The sequence below is a fragment of the Stenella coeruleoalba genome, assembly GCF_951394435.1.
Source record: "Stenella coeruleoalba genome assembly, chromosome: 2".
NCBI classification, from domain to species: domain Eukaryota; kingdom Metazoa; phylum Chordata; class Mammalia; order Artiodactyla; family Delphinidae; genus Stenella; species Stenella coeruleoalba.
Window position 1 is genome coordinate 102630358 of NC_137147.1, and position 22156 is coordinate 102652513.

General features: G+C 38.8%; 1 protein-coding gene and 2 long non-coding RNA genes across 20 annotated transcripts in view; 2 read left to right on the forward strand and 1 right to left on the reverse strand.

The window, feature by feature from the left end:
• LOC307182632 overlaps window positions 1–22156 on the forward strand; it is a 38647-nt gene that overhangs the window by 11817 nt on the left and 4674 nt on the right. The window lies entirely within an intron of this gene.
• On the forward strand, window positions 4433–9667 carry LOC307182633. Its single transcript, XR_013827223.1, has 3 exons — window positions 4433–4511; window positions 5306–8095; window positions 8511–9667. It is a non-coding gene; the product is annotated as an uncharacterized lncRNA (long non-coding RNA).
• The window catches only part of ZMYND11 (zinc finger MYND-type containing 11), a 135783-nt gene continuing 121688 nt past the window's right edge, over window positions 8062–22156 (reverse strand). For all 18 annotated transcript variants that reach the window (XM_079914033.1, XM_079914031.1, XM_079914029.1 and 15 more), the window contains one exon: window positions 8062–8199. In XM_079914033.1, coding sequence (XP_079770159.1) covers window positions 8077–8199 — 123 coding nt within the window. In that variant the 3' untranslated portion in view covers window positions 8062–8076. The remainder of the gene's footprint in view (window positions 8200–22156) is intronic.

A 22156-nucleotide genomic window follows, 5' to 3' on the forward strand; every position in this document is an offset into this window, starting at 1 on the left:
ATTTCCACATATTTGTAGATTTTTCATCATTCCTCTGTTATTGATATCTAGTTTCATATTATTGTGGTTAGAAAAGATACTTGCTATGATTTCAATCTTTTAAATTTGCTGAGACATTTTTTGTCTCATATCATATGACCTATCCTGGAGAATGTTCTGTATGCACTTGAGAAGAATGTGTATTCTCCTTCTGTTGGATGGAATGTCTATAAATGCCCATTAGTTCAGTTCAGTCTAATGTATGGTTCAAACTCAACATTTCCTGGTATTTTCTGTCCAGATAATCTAACAATTGCTGAATGTGGGGTATTGGATCCCCCAACTATTGTATTTTTTTCCATTTTTCCCTTCAGCTCCGTTACTATTGCTTAATATATTTAGGTGCTGTGATGTTGGATGCATATATATTTTATACTTTATAGTTGTTTTTATCTTCCTGATGAATTGACCCCTTTATCATTAAATATTGACTTTCTTATTACTGTTTTTGGCTTAAAGTCTATTTTGTCTGATATAAGTATAGCTATCCCTGCTCTTTTTTTTTGCTTTCCACTTGCATGCAGTATCTTTTTCTATCCCTTCACTTTGAGCTTATGTGTCTTTAAACCTGAAGTGGGTCTTTTATGGGCAGCATATTGTTGGGTCTTGTGTGGCTTCTTTTTTTTTTCAATCCATCTAGCCACTCTAGCTTTTGATTGGTGAATTCAACCCATTTACATTTAGCATCAAGGACTTACTAATGTCATCCTACTAATTATTTTCTGGTTGTTTTGCATTTCCAATGTTTCCTTTCCCTCTGTTTCTGCCCACCTTCATAAATTCGTGGGTTTTTTGTGGTGGTTCTCTCTGTTTCCCCCTTTTTAATCTACTATAGGTTTTTGCTTTGTGATTCCCGTGAGGTTTACATAAGAACTCTCATAGATAAAACAGTCCATTTTAAGTTGATAGCAACTTAACTTTGATCAGCCATAAAATCTTCACTTATTGACTCCCCCTTTTAAAATTTTGTATGTCATTATTTAACTCTTTTATATTGTGTATGCAGTAACAAATTGTAGTACCTATAATTATTTTAATACCTTTCCTTTGATCTTTACACTACAGTTAAACGATTAACATACCATCCTGTTACAGAATTAGAGTTTTCTAAGTCTGACTATATATTTGCCTTAACCAGTATGTTGTATATTTTCTTACGTTTTCATGTCACTGATTAGCATCTTTTCATTTCAGCTGGAGGAACTCCTTTCAGCATTTCTTGAAATGCATATCTAGGATGATGAACTCCCTCTGCTTTTGTTTGTCTACAAAGATCTTTATTTTCCTTCATATCTGAGGGGTAACTTGGCCTGAGAGAGCATTTTTTGGCTGGCAGCGTTGTTTTTTTTCCCCAAAACTCTGAATATGTTATTCCACTCTCTCCTGACCAATAAGGTTTCTGCTGAGAAATCCGCTGATAGCCTAATGAGGATTCCTTTGTAGATTACAGTCTTTTTTTCCTTTGGCTGCTTTTAGAATTCTTTATCTTTGATTTTTGATAGTTTTGTTATAATGTGTCTTGAAGAAGGTCTTTTTTGCGCTGAGAAAATAGGGTGATCTATTAACTTTGAATTTAGACTTCCAGTTCATTCCCTCCCCAGGTTTGGGAAGTTCTCAACTATTATTTCTTTAAATAAACTTTCTGCCCCCTTCTCCCTCTTCTTCTGAAACTCCAATTATTCTATTTGTTCTTTTGATGGAATCCTATAGGTCATGTAGGTTTTCTTCACTCTTTTTCATTCTTTCTCTTTTTCTTTGTTCTCCTCTAACTGAATTATTTCAAATTCCCGTCACCTAACGCACTTATTCTGTCTCCCCTTTGCTGGACTCCACTGCAGATGCTCTCTGCTGCATTTTTCATTTCATTCATTGAGTTATTCAGCTCCAGAATTTCTCCTCGGTTCTTTTTTATAATTTCTATTTCTTTGGTAAATATCATTTTGAACCAGTATTTTTCTTTTCATGATTTCATTGAATTGTCGTTCTGAGCTTTCTTATAGCTTGTTGAGTTTCTTCAAAACAGCTATTTTGAATTCTTTATCAACTAGATCACAAAATTCCATGACATTAAGCTTGGTTATTGGAGAATTATTATCTTTCAACGATGACATGGTTCCTTGATTTTTCATGTTCCTTGTAGTTTTGTGTTGTTGCTGTTGCATTTGAAGTAGCAGACACCTCCTCAAATCTTTGCTAGTTGTCTTCAAATGGGGCATTCTGTTTGTTGGTATTGTCATTAATTCTGCCTTTTTCTGGGTACCCTTGTTTCACTCTGCTTGTTCCCTTTTGTGGCAAACTTTTAAAGCTTTTGTATCTTTTTTCGTTCTTACAACTCACCAGACTGGCCACTGGCTTCTTTGTTTTCAAGAAGGTGATGCTACAGCCCAAGTTTCTGGCTTCTCCTTTGCCCACAGACCCTGGCCAGTTCTCTGATCACACGCTCTGTCTACCGGAGCTTGCTTTTGCTGCTGCACTCAGGAGCCATGCACAAGATGCTGGCTGCAGAGTGGGGGAGAGTGTGAGCTTAGCTTTTAGGGCACTGGGGATGCCCATGGACCTGGTAAGGGGATCCCCAGGAGTGGCACTCCCAGAGGCTCATGGATGAACTTCTTGCTGAGTTCAGTTAGCAGGAACTGCATCCCTTTAAAGACCTTCGATATTTTTATCTGCTTCTTTCCTGATCTCCTCCCTCTTGGCAGTCATGGAAGTCCTGCGTCAGTACTCTGGGTGCTGCTGGAGAGAAACAGGTTCTCCAGCTGCTTCCCACACCACTAGCTAGCTAGGTACTCACTCATTGCTCTCCTTGTATCTTGTGAAAGAGGTCACCACTGTCAGATAGACCCTCTGTATGCAGTGATTCCTTGGGGGGTGGGGTGGGGGTGGGGTGCAGTGCTGAGAAAGTTCTTCTAGATCCACTGCATCCAAACTTTCTCCCTCTCCAATGACATGCTGGAATCTCCCCTAGGAAAGGCTGGATTTCTGCAACTTCTCTATCTTCTGTGGGTGTCTGCCCAGGTCAACACTCCAGGTTTTTTCCCAACTGCAGCCAGAAGGGTCAGGCAAGTTTATTGCCCCATGGGCTCCACAGCCCATATCAAGGTCTAACCCTAACCCTATTACCAGATGCAGAGGTGGGCAAGACCCCTTACAGGTCCCCTGGCATATGGTGCTGGTTCCCACAGCAACCACAGAGGTCCTTGTGTTCATGAAAGATGCCCTAATTCTTTGTTGAAAAAGGACAAAAGGAGGAACACCCTGCACCACCGTGATGCTGATATCACTTGTTTATAGCCTCTTCTTGTCCTAAACATAATTTCCCTCCCATTCACGAGCAGTTTTCAAGAGTAGGCTTCTCTCATCTTCACTTTATCATCTGTCGTTTTGCACCATCTCATCTTCCGCAGTCACTGTGAGGTTACCCTCTAGTTATTCTCTCGTGGCATCACCCTCATTCCTGCTTCCTGTCTGATGGCTTCCTTAACCATGTCAAATCTCTCTCATTGCTTGAAAAGAATTACTCTCCTGTAACCTTTAACCCTGCAGACCGCTCTAGCCAAGAATTTTGTTTCTTCTGTAACTTTTTTTCCTGGTTTTAAAAGTTATGTTCATAGTAGAAATATGAAGGAAAAAAATGAATCATCCGAAATCCATGTGGGATGCTCTGGAATGCCTTTCTTCTCCAGCTAGCTCCTGCTCACCTTTCAAGTTCGAGCTTCCGTACAGGTTTTTTTAAGCCTTCCCTAATTCTTTCCCCTCCTGTTGTGCTTTCTCCGTATCCTATAGTCCCATATTTTTTCTTCATTGCACCCAACTCTGGGTTATAATTAGAGTTGTACTTATTTGATTGATGCCCTCACTAGAATATAAGCTACATAGAGACAGGAAATGTGTCTGTTCTGCTCATTATCATACACTTAGCATCTAACACAAATGCTGTAGGGGCTCAAGTATTTATTAAATGAATGAGTAATATTTACACTGTCTTCTAAATTTCCTTAGCAGTCTCTACCCCCAGTTATACTCTTTCCTGTTCCTGGAGGTAGGGATTATTCATCACTGCATGACTTTATTAAGCCACAGACTGTCTTCATGGGGCTGTAGAACAGAAGGTATGATGTCAGGAACCTGGTTCCTGACTTTGAGCAGCTCTGGGTCTCGGCTTTCTCTCCAGTATGAGGTTAAGGAGTTGGAGTAGATAAAGGTTTTCAAACTGCCCTGTAGAGCCATAAGGATCCTTAGGTAACTTTCCAGGGCTGCCTACTTGCAATGTCAGTTTAGAGGTTGTTGGAAGATTTTTAAGCTCTCAAATCTCAGACTCTGAAAGACTAAGCCTACCCCCAGAGAGGTCAAATTCTGTTGAAAACTGATTAATTTTTTTCTTGTCAGCTCCTAGGTTTCAAGGAGGACCTCTACTAAACATTTGCTAAATGCATGTTGACTACAGGTCGGGTGCTGATGGGGGCCCTTATTTGGTAAGACAAGGCTCTTGCTTTTAGGTTGCTCTGTCCAACATGGGTAGTCATCAGCCACACGTGCATAAACTGTGGCTAGTCCGAACGGAGATGTGCTGAGAGCATGCAACACACACTGGGTTTTGAAGACTTAGTATAAAACAAGGATATAAAAGGTCTCATTGTTATATTAATTAAATATTGAAATATTTTGGATATATTAGGTTAAGTAGGATATATTATTAAAATTAACCTGTTCCTTCTTAATACGGTTAAATATTTAATATGGTTATTTAATGGTTTAATATTTAGTATGGTTACTAGAAAATTTTAAATTTCTTAGGTACCTCACGTTACATAATTTCACTTGACAGCATTGTTTTGTAGTTTATAATTTAGTGTGGTAGTAGTAGTTACACTTCTGAGCACTTACATATCCTTTAAGACCTAGCCTCTCAGGTGTAATCCCTGGCCAGTACAAGCAGTTATCACTTGGAAGCTTATGAGAAAGGGCAGAGTCACCAGCTCCACCCACCCCAGACCATCTAAGTCAGAGTCTGCATTTTAACTAGAGCCCCAGGCGATTTGTGTGCACAGGAACATTTGAGAGGCTCTGATCTAGATCACAGTAACAGGATTCTTGCTACCTCTCCTATTTTTGCTTCTCTAATCTCACTGGATCCGGGATTCTTAACATGAGGGACCTGGATCCTTATGGGGGTGGGAAGTCTACAGATGGGCCCTAGGACTCTGTAAAATACTGAAACTTTATGTATATTGTTCATGAAAGGGTCTGTTTTTATTTTCATCATCAGTAAAGCAGTGATTATGAAAGGATGCCCTCGTCAGCAACACTTGGGAACTTGTCGGCAATGAAAATGCTGGGGGTGGGGACCAGCAGTGTTTGAACAAGTCCTCTTGTGATCCTGATGTCAAAAGTTTGAGAACCACTGAATTAGAGAGGAAGGCAAAGAAGAGGGTCGAGCCACTTACTACATTACAGTCTGGTCAGGAGGGTGACGCTGGCTTGAATTGAGATTGGCATCATGTGAATTGGTTGGAGGAGTGCAGTGATGCAAGGTGAGATGATGGATGTGATTCTAGATGCGTTGAAATTGATGATATTGACTAATTTCAAATGTTCACTGAATAATTTTCTATCTATCTTTATGTTCAGCCTAGCATAAGTTTACCCAGAAAGGGGGCTTTGTAGTCAAACAAACCTGAACTTGACAACTGGTAAAAGTAAGTTCAACTTAAACAAATGTTTAAGTAAATTATTTTTAACACACTGATTTTATATAAAGTTAAACAGTCACCAGTGGATAGCCCACAGTATATGATTACCATGTGATACAGTTGTGTTTGTTTTGGTTTAGGGGAATGGACTAAATCAACAATTTATTAAAGGCAGTTTTTTTAAATACATTTATTAACCAATGTTAACACATTAAATGAACCTATATATTGCTAGTCAGAGCAGCTTACAAAATGCCAGAATGCATCATAGAACTGGACAGCCACGATGAATAATTACAATGTGCATAGTGGCTAAGCTCAACACCTTGATATAGCTTTATGATTGCAGAAAATTTTTAATAATGATTCCTAAAACAATCAATTGTAATTTTACCTAAAACTTTTACAAAACCAGGCCACAATCTCTTTTTTTAATTTTGTTTTTTTTTTTTTAACACACAGTTTTCACGCTGTAGTAACTTGGAAATGTGCAACCGTGTCAACGGAGACAAAAAAGCCAAAGTAACACGAATCTTACTTTCATGCAGCTATCGGTAAATAGTACACACTCTGGAATGATTTTACACCAAAAATAGTTCCACAATAACTTGCTCTCATAGGGGTGGATCGAAGTTTTAAAACTTGAAATCAAAACAATCAATCAGAGAAGGTTAAGTGTTCATGGTTACGTCGTCTCGCTCAGACCACGGCACCGTGGCAACACGGACAAATCACACAGCAACGAGGAGGGACCGAGAGTGCCGAGTCCCTGCGTAATCCAGGTACAGTGCTGAAATGGGGCTACTGGGCAGGTCCTACAAGCCATTGGGCGCCACTGGGCAGTAGCTTGTCGATTAACTTGTGTCACCACCGTCTGTAACAGCATCAGGACTGGATGGATGATTAGTTCACAGAAGGCTCTTTAGAGTGACCCTGACAAACCTGGAGAAAACTTTTAAAAAGGTTTTTCTCCTGATTCTCTCACTTACATGGTGTGTAATTGCTTTAATAAATATCAAAGGTCTAAATAAATATTTACAAATTATTTCTCTAACCTTAAAAATAAATGATAAATGGGAATTTATTTTGACTTGGTCTAAGATCAGTCTTTGAAAAAACATAAATTGTGAGGTTTTTTTTTTTTGTAAAAAGTAATTTAAGTTTTCCTGGCTGTATTTTATATGTCTATGTATAAAAAAAATCATTATTCAACTATCGATCCATTCCTATTGGTAATGCTTCTTAATCCAGACATTCCGCAAAATACAGACTTTTTACAAATCACGGCATCTTTAATACAAGAAAATTAACATGCATTATTCTTCATTCTGTGTACAGTGGTGGAGTTCATTAGTAGGCAATGACCCACTACTACAAACATAACGGCTTCTGTGAAACTTAAGTGCTTTCTTTCCTTTCAGTATTAACTTACAATGTAAGAGGTGACACCAGATAATAGGCAATCAATCAATCAGATGATATTTGGGGAGGGAAGGGAAGCATTAGAGAAATTTGTATGCCTCATCTATAATTTCGTGTATGGATAAAGGTAGTTTTTGGCTTTTTATTTTTATTTTGTTACAAGCACTCATGTTAGGACAAAGATGAAATGTGCAAACTTTAAAATTTAAATATTCATTTTCTCTAAGATCCAGCTCAGTAAAGATTACCCCAGTTCCCTGCAATTTTAAACTACAAGATCAAAGCTAATAATTTGTTATAAAAGTTATATATTGAAAAGAAATAATGAAAAACACAATTGGGAAATATTTAAGAAAAAATATGCAGGACTAGCACCTGCTGTGTCAACCCTGTTCCCTAAATTCAATCAATCATATACCCACTGGCATAACCAATAGATAATGCCTTTAAACAGTAAATTAAGCTGAACAAAACCAGCTCAACAAGGTTAAGAAATAAATTTCACATCAAGGTAGTATGCTTTATTTCTGAAACAGTTCTGTAGTTCTTACATTCAGATCTATTTTAAATGTTTCTTTGTTAAACTCACTTGTATTCACCTGCTGTTTTTTTAAAGATCTGTTGTTTAAAGGTTAAAATCTCTGTAAAACCTAAAAATGTTTTAAAATTTGCTGAAAATGCAACAAACTCTCAATTAAAATTTATTTAAAATAATACCCTCCACTGATGTTACTTTTACCCCCTGAAAAACTCCAGAGGAGCATTAACAAAAGATTTAACTACTGTGCAAAATTTCTTCACGAAAAGTGTTTAAAGGCTGGTGCAAAATGGGAAGCAAATTCTAAACAATTTTGGCTTCTTGGAAACAAAAACCGCTGTGTCTGAGAAGAATAATCGTCAGTGATTCTCCAGAAAGAACCAGCCTTCATCTTTTCCGGCGACAGGTGCGCTTGTGTTCCGCATGCCAGTGCTCCTGCTGACACTTGATTGAGCAGTAGGATGTGTTCCAGCAGCAGTGGTACATGGCCTCCTCCTCACAGTTGTAGCACTGCAGGCAAGAAACCATAACCAGCAGTTAAACGTGGGATGAAATGCATAGGAAGCTGGGTACAGTGATTGACAGACTTTTGAAACTGTGCTTTTAAAGCTCTTTCTGGCTCAAGCTTAAACTAGTATCACCAAGAACATGTTTTCTGTCCTGAGCAGGATGGCAGGAAACAATGGGATGGACGACCGAGGCTCAGCACGCAGTCCTTTGTCAGCAAACTCAAGCTTACTCGGGCACAGCATCAACTTTTCCATCTCCACTAGGTAATTCCCGTCAGCACACAAGCGTAAGTAATTTCTATTTTCTTAAAGGGCCTGAGATTCTGGAAAGATGACAGAGCAGAAGCACCAGGATCTACCTTCCCACCTGGACAACAGCTGTACTATAGAATCTGTCTGAAGTAACTATTTTGGAACTCTGAAGTCTACTGAAGGCTTGAACAGTAAGTTATGGTTAATTTTGGTCAATTTCGGCTCTTAGCACGGTAATAGCTACATCATCCCTATTCTCCACCCAAGCAGCTGTGAATGGAGCACCTTGTGGGAGCCAGGGTGGGCAAAAAAGATGCGCTTCTGGTCACAGAAATGGGCAGCCATTGCTGTTCCACCCCCTGCCCCCGCTGTCACAACTCCTCCAGCTGAAGTGACTTTCAGAAGAGTTAAAGGGCCACTGCCCTTTTATTCCCCCTTTTGCAAGCCAGATATTCAAAATCAACTGCATATACAGCAGAAATTAGAAAGTGAATGTGCATACCCAAGGAGAGGCTCAGAAAAGACCTAAGAAGGCATTTAGTTTACACCTCAATCTGATCTTTGGCACAGAAATAGACAGCCTACAACCATCAAAGAAACAAAAACAGCAACCTATGAGAAGGAGGAGAAACTGAGTTCCAGTTACCATATTACTAGATTCAAATGTCTAGTGTTCAACAAAAAACCACAAGGCATACAAAGAAGCAGGAAAGTATGATTATTTCAAAGGAAAAAAAAGCCAAGTCAACAGAAACTGGCCATGAAAAAGACCTACTGGCAGATATATTAGACAAAGACTTTAACACAACTATTAAAGAAGGTCAAAGAACTAAAGGAAAATATGGAGAAAGTCAAGAAAATGATGTATGAACTGGAAACATCAATAAAAAGATAGAAACCAAAAAGAAAACGTGGAGCTAAGAAGTCATTAACTGAAGTGAAAAACTGACTTCAGGGATTCAAAGGCAGATTTGAGCAGAGCAGAGAGAAGACAGGACAATGGAAATTAACAAGAGAGGTGAAAAGACTGGAGAGCAAGCAAACAGAGCCTAAAAAGACCTGTGGTACATCAGCCAATGGACCAAGATATGCATCATGGGAGTCCCAGAAGGAGGGGAGAGAGAAATGAGCAGAGAGAATACTGGGGAAGTTTTTAGTCAGTATTCCTTCAATCTGATGAAAGATATGAATATAAATATTCAGTAACTCCAAGTCAGGTGAACTCAGAGAGCCACACTGAAACATGTTGTAACCAAACTTTTGAAACTCCTGAGAGCAGCGAGAAAGAGGGGAGCTGTCGCACACAAAGGATCATCAATATGTTATCAGCAGATTTCCCATCAGAAATTCTGGAGGCCAGAAGACCTGATATAGTCAAAGCGCTAAAAGAAGGAAAAAAACCTGTCAGTGGAGAATCCTGTATGCAGCAAAACTCTCCTTTGTACCTGCAAGAAGTACTCAGGGGGTCCTGCAGTTGAAATGAAAGGACACTAGACAGTGACCTGGAGCCATGTGGAGAAACAGAAGATCTCAACTGTGGTAAACACATGGGCAATTATAAGAGCCAGTACTATGGCTTACAATGGCTTGTAACTGTACTTTTTCTCTTCTACGATTTAAGAAACCAAGATTTAAAGAAAAAAGTTATCAGTATAAAAGCTAGTATTACTGTAAATTACTTTGTAACCCCAAATCTTTTTTCTACATAATTTAGGAGACTAATACATTTAAAAGAATTTTTAATTTATGTTTTTGGGCACACAATGTATGACAATGTGATCTTATAACATCAGCAATCAAAGGGTTGAGATGCAGCTGTAAAGGAACAGATTTTAATATATGTTATTAAACTAAAACTGCTATAAATTCACATTAGAGTCTCATAACTTTAGGCTGTTAAATGTAATTCCCGTGGTAACCACAAAGAAAACTGCTATAGCATATAAACAGAAGGAAAAGAACTTAAACATTTCCCTACAAAAAATCAACTAAACACAAAAACAAGAATGCAGGAAATGAGGGTCAAAAAAGTTATGGGGCTTTAAATTTACACAGATTAAACTCTCCAATCAAAAGACACAGATTGGCAGAATGGATAAAAACACGTCTATAATATAATGTCTATAAGAGACTCACTTAAGACCTAAAGACACAAATGGGCTGAAAGTGAAAGGATGGAAAAAGATATTCCATGCAAATTGGAACCAAAAGAGAGCAAGGTAGCTATACTAATTTCACACAAAATAGACTTTAAATCAAAAAAAGGTTACAACAGACAAAGAAGGACACTATATATTAATAAAAGGTTCAATACAGCAAGAAGACATAATAATTATAAATATTTACACATGTAATGACCACTAAAACATAAGAAGCAAAAACAGACAGTTCTACAATAGAGACTTCAACATCCCACTCACACTAAGGGATAGAACCACCAGACATAGGTAAGGAAAGGGAGGGCGTAACACAATAAACCAACTAGATCTAACAGATATACACAGAGCACTCTACCCAACAACAAGAGCACACATTCTTCAAGTGCATGAGGGACACTTTACAAATTAAGTCTCAACATATTTTAAAAGGTAGATATCATACTAAGTATCTTTTTTGACCACAATGGGATAAAATAAGAAAGCAAAAACAAAAGTAAAACTGGAAAATTCAAAGTTGTGGAAACTTAAAAAAACACTTTTAAACAACCAATGGATCAAAGAAAAATTTAGGTTATGCAGTGAGGCAGTGCTCAGAGGGAAATTTATAGCTGTAATATCTACCTGAAGAAACAGATCAGTAGCCAAAAAGTCCACCTTAAGGAATTGGTAAAAAAAAGCAAGCTAAAGCAAAAGTTAGCAGGAGGAAGAAAAAAAAAAAAATTAGCACAGAGGTCAACAAAATACAGAAGAGTAAAATAATAAAGAAAAATCAACGAAACCAAAAGTTGGTTCTTCGAAAAGATAAACAAAATTGATAAACCTTTAGCTAGATGGACCAAGAAGAAAAGAGAGGACTCAAGTTACTAAATGAAAAATAAAAGTGGGGACCTTACTACTGATTCTACAAAAATAAAAAGGATTGTAACAATGCACTACTAACAATTATACACAACAAACTGGATAACCTAGATGAGATGGACAAATTCCTACAAACCCCAAACCTACCAAGACTAATCTTGAAAATATCTGAATAGACCCATAACTAATAAGCAGATTGACCTATTAATCAAAAATCTCCCAATAAATAAAGCCCTGGACCTGATAGCTTCTCTAGTAAATTCTACCAAACATTTAAAGAGCTGTCAAACCTTCTCATACTCTTCCCAAAGATGGAAGAGGAGGGAATATTTCCTAACTCACTCTGTGAGTCCAGAATAACCCTGATACCAAGCCAAAGACACTACAAGAAAAGAAAACTACAGATCCACATGCCTTATGACCACTGAGATAAAATCCTCAACAAAATACGAGCAAATGGAATTCGGCAGCATATTAAAAGAATTATACACCAAGGATATGATGCGACATATAAGAATCAATCAGTGTAATATGCCACATCAACATAATGAAGGAAAAACCACATGGTCATCTCAGTAAGTGAAGAAAAAACATCTGACAAAATTCAGCACGCATTCATGATAAAAACACTCAACAAACAGGAACAGAAGGAAACTACCTACCTCCACATAATAAAAGCCACATATGAAAAACACACAGCAAACATCATACTCAAAGATCAGGAACAACGCAAAGATGCCCACTTTCACCACTTCTATTCAATATAGTACTAGAAGTCCTAGCCAGAGCACTTAGGCAAACAAGAAATCAAAGGCATGCTAATTGTAAAGGAAGAAGTAAAATTATCTTTGCATATGATATGATCTTATACGTAGAAACCCTGAAGACTCCAGAACGAAGTTGCTAGAACTAAAAGAGGAATTTGGCAAAGGAGCAGGATACAAAGTCAATACACTAAAATCAACTGCATTTCTATACACAAACAATGAACAATCTCAAGAGCAAATTATGAAAACAATTCTATTTAAAACAGCCTAAAAAAACCAAAATACTTATGAATTAACTTAACCAAGGAGATGAAAGACTTATACAATGAGAATTAAAAGAAATTAAAGACAACATAAATAAATGGAAACACATGCCACGTTCATGGATTAGAAGACTTAATATTGTTAAAATGTCAATACTACTGAAAGTGATCTGAAGATTCAATGCAATCCCTATCAAAATCCCAGTGACATTTTTAGTAGAAATTGAAAAACCCACCCACATTTTCATATGGAACCTCAAGGGACCCCAAATAGCCAAAACAATCTTGAAAAAATAAAACAAATCTGGAGGAATTATACATCCTAATTTCAATACTTACTACAAATCTACATTAATCCAACCTGTGAAGTACTGGCGTAAAGACAGACATACTGACCAATGGAACAGAATAGAGAGCACAGAAATAAACATATATATGGTCAACTGTTTTTTGATGAGGGTGCCAAGACCGTTTAATGGGGAACAGATAGTCTTTTCAACGAAGGATGCTGGAAAATCTGGATATCCACATACAAAAGAATGAAGTTGGACCCTTACCTAACACCATATACAAAAATTAACTCCAAATGGGTCAAGGACATAATTCTAAGATCTTATTGTAAGATCTAAGACAATAAATCTCTTAGAAGAAAACAAAGGACAAAAACTTCATGACGCTGGATTTGGCAATGAATTTTTGGATATGACACCAAAGGCACAGTTAACAAAGAAAAAAATAGACAAATGGCACTTTATGAAAATTATTCATGGAATAAAAAAGCAACCCACAGAATGGGAGAAAATATTTGCAAATCATGTATCTGAAAAGGGATTAATATCCAGAATATATGGAGAACTCCTAAGACTCAACTCAAAAAATGGGCAAAGGACTTGAATAGACATTTATCAAGGATACAGGAATGCCAATAATCACATGAAAAGATGCTCAACATCACCAGTCATTAGGGAAATGCAAATCAAAACTACAGTGAAACACCACCTCACACCTATTTGTATGAGTACTATCAAAATAAAACAAGAGTTGGTGGGGATGTAGAGAAATTGGAACCCTGGTGCACTGTCATGTGGGAATGTAAAATGGTACAACTGCTGTGGAAAACAGCATGTGGTTCCTCAAAAAATTTAAAACGTAATTACCATATAACCATGCAATTCCACTCTGGGTATATGCCCAGAAGAACTGAAAGCAGGATCTCAAAGAGATATTTGTACACTCATGTTTATAGAAGCATTATTCACAATAGCTAAACCATGAAAGTAACCCAAGTGACCATCAGTGGGTAAATGGATAAGCAAAAACGTGGTATATACATGCACTGGAGTACTATTCAGCCTTAAAAGGGGAGAAACTTCTGCAGTATACTGCAACATGGATGAAACTCGGTGCCATTATGCTAAGTTAAATCAGCCAGTCCTAAAAAGACTGTGTGATCCACTTATAAGAGGTGCCAGCAGTAGTCGCAGTCACAGATACAATGTAGAATGGTAGTTACCAGGGGCTGGGGGAGGGGAGAACAGGGAGTGACTGTTTAATAGGTAAAGAGTTTCCATTTTACAGGGTGAAAGAAGTTATGGGAATAAGATGGCAGTGATGTTGCACAGCATGAATGTATTTAATAGCACTGAACTGTAAACTTAAAAATGATCAAGATAGTAAATTTATTTTACCACAGTTTTTTAAAAAGGCTCTTCACCTCATATTTCTTTCCATCTACCACCCCCATTTTTCTGCTCCCCTTCCCAAACATCTTGGAAGAATTACCTACACTTGTTATTTCAGAGTATTCTCTTCCCCTCTTTCTTAAGCCCACTGCAGTCTTTCACCCGTGCCTTGCCACTGAATGCGCTATTATCAAGGTCACTTATGGTCTAAAACCAGTGGTTAATTCTCAGCCTTCATCTTATGGGGCAACGTCTGGAGAAGTTTTGATTGTCATCACTCGGGGTGGGGATAGAGGCTTAGCTGCTGCTAAACATCCTACGGTGCAAAGGAGTGTCCCCAATTTTTTGGTCCAAATGTCAGTAGTACTCTGGTATATTTCCTGTGATTTTACTATGTCAGCAATTGTGACTTCAGTGAGGTTACTATTTAAAAAGTGTGGATAGCATGTTTTAATTTTGGAAGTAGCTGTAATAGTCAGATTTGGGTTTGAATCTTAGATCTGTGCTAATTAATCAAGTGAGTTCAGACCACGTTTATTTAACTTCTTAGTTTCCTCATCCTCAGATAATACTTCAGGCAGCACCATCCCTTCTATTACTTAATGCATTCATTTTGTATTTCTGCCTTTCTTTGTGAATATATTTAAAGGATGTATCATTCTTACTATGTGTCTCTTGATTGCATGCCATCTTAACATCCACTTTTTGGGTATCTGATTTACCTACATACTCTCTTGTCCTACAGTACTGTACTGCTTCTTACAATAATGTAAGATTTAACTATAATACAAGAATAACTATAATACAAGAATAATTCTAAACCTTTTACCAGTCTACTAGAATCGATATACGAGCAGAAGTAGCTTAGGAGGGTGAGTCCCAGCTCACCGACCAGGTTTCTAGTCACTCTGTTTAATCTCATAAGCCTCAAATTCCTTATCTAAAAAAATGGGTATAAATAAAAGCACTATGGTTTGCCATAAAAACAGACACACAGATTCAGTTTTAGGCAGAAACTTGCTGAGGTAGAATCCAGGGCCTAAGCATTTTAAAGCCTAGTTATTCAGAAGAGGGGCGCTTCCGGGAAGATGGCGGCAGGGTAAGACGCGGAAATCAGCTTCCTCCCCACAGATACACCAGAAATACAGCTACACGTGGAACAACTCCTGCAGAACACCTACTGAACGCTGGCAGAAGACCTCAGACCTCCCAAAAGGCAAGAAAGTCCCCACGTACCTGGGTAGGGCAAAAGAAAAAAGATTAAACAGAGACAAAAGGATAGGGACGGGTCCTGCACCAGTGGGAGGGAGCCAAGAAGGAGGAAAGGTTTCCACACACTAGGAAGCCCCTTCGCGGGCGGAGACTGCGGGTGGCGCAGGGGTGAAGCTTCGAAGCCGCGGAGGAGAGCGCAGCAACAGGGGTGCGGAGGGCAAAGCAGAGAGATTTCCGCACAGAGGATCAGGGCCGACAGGCACTCACCAGCTCAAGAGGCTTGTCTGCTCACCCACCGGGGCGGGCGGGGCTGGGAGCTGAGGCTCCAGCTTCGGTTGGAGCGCCGGGAGAGGACTGGGGTTGGCAGCGTGAACACGGCCTGCAGGGGGCTTGTGCGCCACGGCTAGCCGGGAGGGAGTTCAGGGAAAAGTCTGGACCTGCCGAAGAGGCAAGAGACTTTTTCTTCCCGCTTAGTTTCCTGGTGCGCAAGGAGAGGGAATTAAGAGTGCTGCTTAAAGGAGCTCCAGAGACGGGCGTGAGCCGCGGCTAAAAGCGCGGACCCCAGAGACGGGCATAAGACGCTAAGGCTGCTGCTGCCGCCACCAAGAAGCCTGTGTGTGAGCACAGGTCACTAACCACACCCCGCTTCCGGGGAGGCTGTGCAGCCCGCCACTGCCAGGGTCCCGGGATCCAGGGACAAGTCCCCCGGGAGAACGCACGGCGCGCCTCAGGCTGGTGCAACATCACGCCGGCCTCTGCCGCCGGCGCAGGCTCGCCCCGCACTCTGCGCCCCTCCGTCGCCCCCGGCCTGAGTGAGCCAGAGTCCCCGAAGCAGCGGCTCCTTTAACCCCGTCCTGTCTGAGCGAAGAACAGACGCCCTCCGGCGACCTACACGCAGAGGCGGGGCCAAATCCAAAGCTAAGCCCCTGAGAGCTGTGAGAACAAAGAAGAGAAAGGGAAATCTCTCCCAGCAGCCTCAGAAGCAGCGGATTGAAGCTCCACAATCAACTTGATGTACCCTGCATCTGTGGAATACATGAATAGACAGTGAATCATCCCAAACTGAGGAGGTGGACTTTGAGAGCAAGATTTATGATTTTTTCCCCTTTTCCTCTTTTTGTGTGTATGTGTATGTTTCTTGTGTGAGATTTTGTCTGTATAGCTTTGCTCCCACCATTTGTCCTAGGGTTCTATCCGTCCATTTTTTTCCTTATTTTTTTATTTTAATGACTTTATTATATTTTATCTTACTTTATTTTATTTTACATTATCTTTTTCTTTTTTTCCTTACTTCCCTCCTTCCTTCCTTCCTCCTTTTTTTCTTTCTACTTCTACTAATTCTTTCTTCCTACTTTTTCTCCCTTTTATTCTGAGCCATGTGGATGAAAGGCTCTTGGTGCTGGAGCCAGGAGTCAGTGCTGTGCCTCTGAGGTGGGAGAGCCAACTTCAGGACACTGGTCCACAAGAGACCTCCCAGCTCCACATAATTTCAAACGGCAAAAATCTCCCAGAGATCTCCATCTCAACACTAGCACCCAGCTTCACTCAATGACCAAAGCTACAGTGCTGGACATCCTATGCCAAACAACTAGCAAGACAGGAACACACCCCCACCCATTAGCAGAGAGGCTGCCTAAAATCATAATAAGTCCACAGACGCCCCAAAACACACCACCAGATGTGGACCTGCCCACCAGAAAGACAAGATCCAGCCTCATCCACCAGAACACAGGCACTAGTCCCCTCCACCAGGAAGCCTACACAACCCACTGAACCAACCTTAACCACTGGGGACAGACACCAAAAACAACGGGAACTACAAACCTGCAGCCTGCAAAAAGGAGACCCCAAACACAGTAAGATAAGCAAAATGAGAAGACAGGAAAACACACAGCAGATGAAGGAGCAAGATAAAAACCCACCAGGCCTAACAAATGAAGAGGAAATAGGCAGTCTACCTGAAAAAGAATTCAGAATAATGATAGTAAAGATGATCCAAAAGCTTGGAAATAGAGAAAATGCAAGAAACATTTAACAAGGACCTAGAAGAACTAAAGAGGAAACAAGCAATGATGAACAACACAATAAATGAAACTAAAAATAGTCTAGATGGGATCAATAGCAGAATAACTGAGGCAGAAGAACGGATAAGTGACCTGGAAGATAAAATAGTGGAAATAACTACTGCAGAGCAGAATAAAGAAAAAAGAATGAAAAGAACTGAGGACAGTCTCAGAGATCTCTGGGACAACATTAAACGCACCAACATTCGAATTATAGGGGTTCCAGAAGAAGAAGAGAAAAAGAAAGGGATTCAGAAAATATTTGAAGAGATTATAGTTGAAAACTTCCCTAATATGGGAAAAGAAATAGTTAATCAAGTCCAGGAAGCACAGAGAGTCCCATACAGGATAAATCCAAGGAGAAATACGCCAAGACACATGTTAATCAAACTGTCAAAAATTAAATACAAAGAAAACATTAAAAGCAGCAAAGGAAAAACAACAAATAACACACAAGGGAATCCCCATAAGGTTAACAGCTGATCTTTCAGCAGAAACTCTGCAAGCCAGAAGGGACTGGCAGGACATATTTAAAGTGATGAAGGAGAAAAACCTGCAACCAAGATTACTCTACCCAGCAAGGATCTCATTCAGATTCGATGGAGAAATTAAAACCTTTACAGACAAGCAGAAGCTGAGAGAGTTCAGCACCACCAAACCAGCTTTACAACAACTGCTAAAGGAACTTCTCTAGGCAAGAAACACAAGGAAAAGACCTATAATAACGAACCCAAAACAATTAAGAAACTGGGAATAGGAACATACATATCAATAATTACCTTAAATGTTAATGGACTAAATCCTCCCACCAAAAGACACAGATTGGCTGAATGGATACAAAAACAAGACCCATATATGTGCTGTCTACAGGAGACCCACTTCAGACCTAGAGACACATACAGACTGAAAGTAAGGGGATGGAAAAAGATATTCCATGCAAATGGAAACCAAAAGAAAGCTGGAGTAGCAATTCTCATACCAGACAAAATAGACTTTAAAATAAAGACTATTAGAAGAGACAAAGAAGGACACTACATAATGATCAAGGGATCGATCCAAGAAGAAGATATAACAATTGTAAATATTTATGCACCCTACATAGGAGCACCTCAATACATAAGGCAAATACTAACAGCCATAAAAGGGGAAATCGACAGTAACACATTCATAGTAAGGGACTTTAACACCCCACTTTCACCAATGGACAGATCATCCAAAATGAAAATAAATAAGGAAACACAAGCTTTAAATGATACATTAAACAAGATGGACTTAATTGATATTTATAGGACATTCCATCCAAAAACAACAGAATACACATTTTTCTCAAGTGCTCATGGAACATTCTCCAGGATAGATCATATCTTGGATCACAAGTCAAGCCTTGGTAAATTTAAGAAAATTGAAATTGTTTCAAGTATCTTTTCCGACCACAACGCTATGAGACTACGTATCAATTACAGGAAAAGATCTGTAAAAAATACAAACACATGGAGGCTAAATAGTACACTACTTAATAACGAAGTGATCACTGAAGAAATCAAAGAGGAAATCAAAAAATACCTAGAAACAAATGACAATGGAGACACGACAACCCAAAACCTACGGAATGCAGCAAAAGCAGTTCTGAGAGGGAAGTTTATAGCAATACAATCCTACCTTAAGAAACAGGAAACATCTCAAATAAACAACCTAACCTTGCACCTAAAGCAATGAGAGAAAGAAGAAGAAAAAAATCCCAAAGTTAGCAGAAAGAAAGAAATCATAAAAATCAGATCAGAAATAAATGAAAAAGAAATGAAGGAAACGATAGCAAAGATCAATAAAACTAAAAGCTGGTTCTTTGAGAAGATAAACAAAATTGATAAACCATTAGCCAGACTCATCAAGAAAAAAAAGGAGAAGACTCAAATCAATAGAATTAGAAATGAAAAAGGAGAAGTAACAACTGACATGGCAGAAATACAAAAGATCATGAGAGATTATTACAAGCAACTCTATGCCAATAAAATGGACAACCTGGAAGAAATGGACAAATTCTTAGAAATGCACAACCTGCCAAGACTGAATCAGGAAGAAATAGAAAATGTGAAGAGACCAATCACAAGCACTGAAATTGAAACTGTGATTAAAAATCTTCCAACAAACAAAAGCCCAGGACCAGATGGGTTCACAGGTGAATTCTATCAAACATTTAGAGAAGAGCTAACACCTATCCTTCTCAAACTCTTCCAAAATATAGCAGAGGGAGGAACATTCCCAAACTCATTCTACGAGGCCACCATCACCTTGATACCAAAACCAGACAAGGATGTCACAAAGAATGAAAACTACAGGCCAATATCACTGATGAACACAGATGCAAAAATCCTCAACAAAACACTAGCAAACAGAATCCAACAACACATTAAAAGGATCATACACCATGATAAGTGGGGTTTATTCCAGGAATGCAAGGATTCTTCAATATATGCAAATCAGTCAACATGATACACCATATTAACAAATTGAAGGAGAAAAACCATATGATCATCTCAATAGATGCAGAAAAAGCTTTCAACAAAATTCAACACCCGTTTAAGATTAAAAACCCTACAGAAAGTAGGCATAGAGGGAACTTTCCTCAACATAATAAAGGCCATATATGACAAACCCACAGCCAACATCGTCCTCAATGGTGAAAAACTGAAAGCATTTCCACTAAGATCAGGAACAAGACAAGGTTGCCCACTCTCACCACTCTTATTCAACATAGTTTTAGAAGTTTTACCCACAGCAATCAGAGAAGAAAAGGAAATAAAAGGAATCCAAATCGGAAAAGAATAAGTAAAGCTGTCACTGTTTGCAGATGGCATGATACTATACATAGAGAATCCTAAAGATGCCACCAGAAAACTACTAGAGCTAATCAATGAATTTGGTAAAGTAGCAAGATACAAAATTAATGCACAGAAATCTCTTGCATTGCTATACACTAATGATGAAAAATCTGAAAGTGAAATCAAGAAAACACTCCCATTTACCATTGCAACAAAAAGAATAAAATATCTAGGCATAAACCTACCTAAGGAGACAAAAGACCTATATGCAGAAAATTATAAGACACTGATGAAAGAAATTAAAGATGATACAAATAGATGGAGAGATATACCATGTTCTTGGATTGGAAGAATCAACATTGTGAAAATGACTCTACTACCCAAAGCAATCTACAGATTCAATGCAATCCCTATCAAACTACCACTGGCATTTTTCACAGAACTAGAACAAACAACTTCACCATTTGTATGGAAACACAAAAGACCCCAAATAGCCAGAGCAATCTTGAGAATGAAAAACGGAGCTGGAGGAATTAGGCTCTCTGACTTCCGACTATACTACAAAGCTACAGTAACCAAGACAGTATGGTACTGGCACAAAAACAGAAATATAGATCAATGGAACAGGATAGAAAGCCCAGAGGTAAACCCACGCACATATGGTCACCTTATCTTTGATAAAGGAGGCAGGAGTGTACAGTGGAGAAAGGACAGCCTCTTCAATAATTGGTGCTGGGAAAACTGGACAGGTACATGTGAAAGCATGAGATTAGATCACTCCCTAACACCATACACAAAAATAAGCTCAAAATGGATTAAAGACCTAAATGTAAGGCCAGAAACAATCAAACTCTTAGAGGAAAACATAGGCAGAACACTCTATGACATAAATCACAGCAAGCTCCTTTCTGACCCACCTCCTAGAGAAATGGAAATAAAAACAAAAATAAACAAATGGGACCTAATGAAACTTCAAAGCTTTTGCACAGCAAAGGAAACCATAAACAAGACCAAAAGACAACCCTCAGAATGGGAGAAAATATTTGCAAATGAAGCAACTGACAAAGGATTCATCTCCAAAATTTATAAGTAGCTCATGCAGCTCAATAACAAAAAACAAACAACCCAATCCAAAAATGGGCAGAAGACCTAAATAGACATTTCTCCAAAGAAGATATACAGACTGCCAACAAACACATGAAAGAATGCTCAACATCATTAATCATTAGAGAAATGCAAATCAAAACTACAATGAGATATCATCTTACACCAGTCAGAATGGCCATCATCAAAACATCTAGAAACAATAAATGCTGAAGAGGGTGTGGAGAAAAGAGAACCCTCTTGCACTGTTGGTGGGAATGTAAATTGATACAGCCACTGTGGAGAACAATATGGAAGTTCCTTAAAAAACTACAAATAGAGCTACCATATGACCCAGCAATCCCACTACTGGGCATATACCCTGAGAAAACCATAATTCAAAAACAGTCATGTACCAAAATGTTCATTGCAGCTCTATTTACAATAGCCCGGAGATGGAAACAACCGAAATGTCCATCATTGGATGAATGGATAAAGAAGATGTGGCATACATATACAATGGAATATTACTCAGCCATAAAAAGAAACGAAATTGAGCTATTTATAATGAGGTGGATAGACCTAGAGTCTGTCATATACAGTGAAGTAAGTCAGAAAGAGAAAGACAAATACCGTATGCTAACACATATATATGGTATTTAAGAAAAAAAATGTCATGAAGAACCTAGGGGTAAGACAGGAATAAACACTCAGACCTACTAGAGAATGGACTGGAGGATATGGGGAGGGGGAAGGGTAAGCTGTGACAAAGCGAGAGAGAGGCATGGACATATATACAC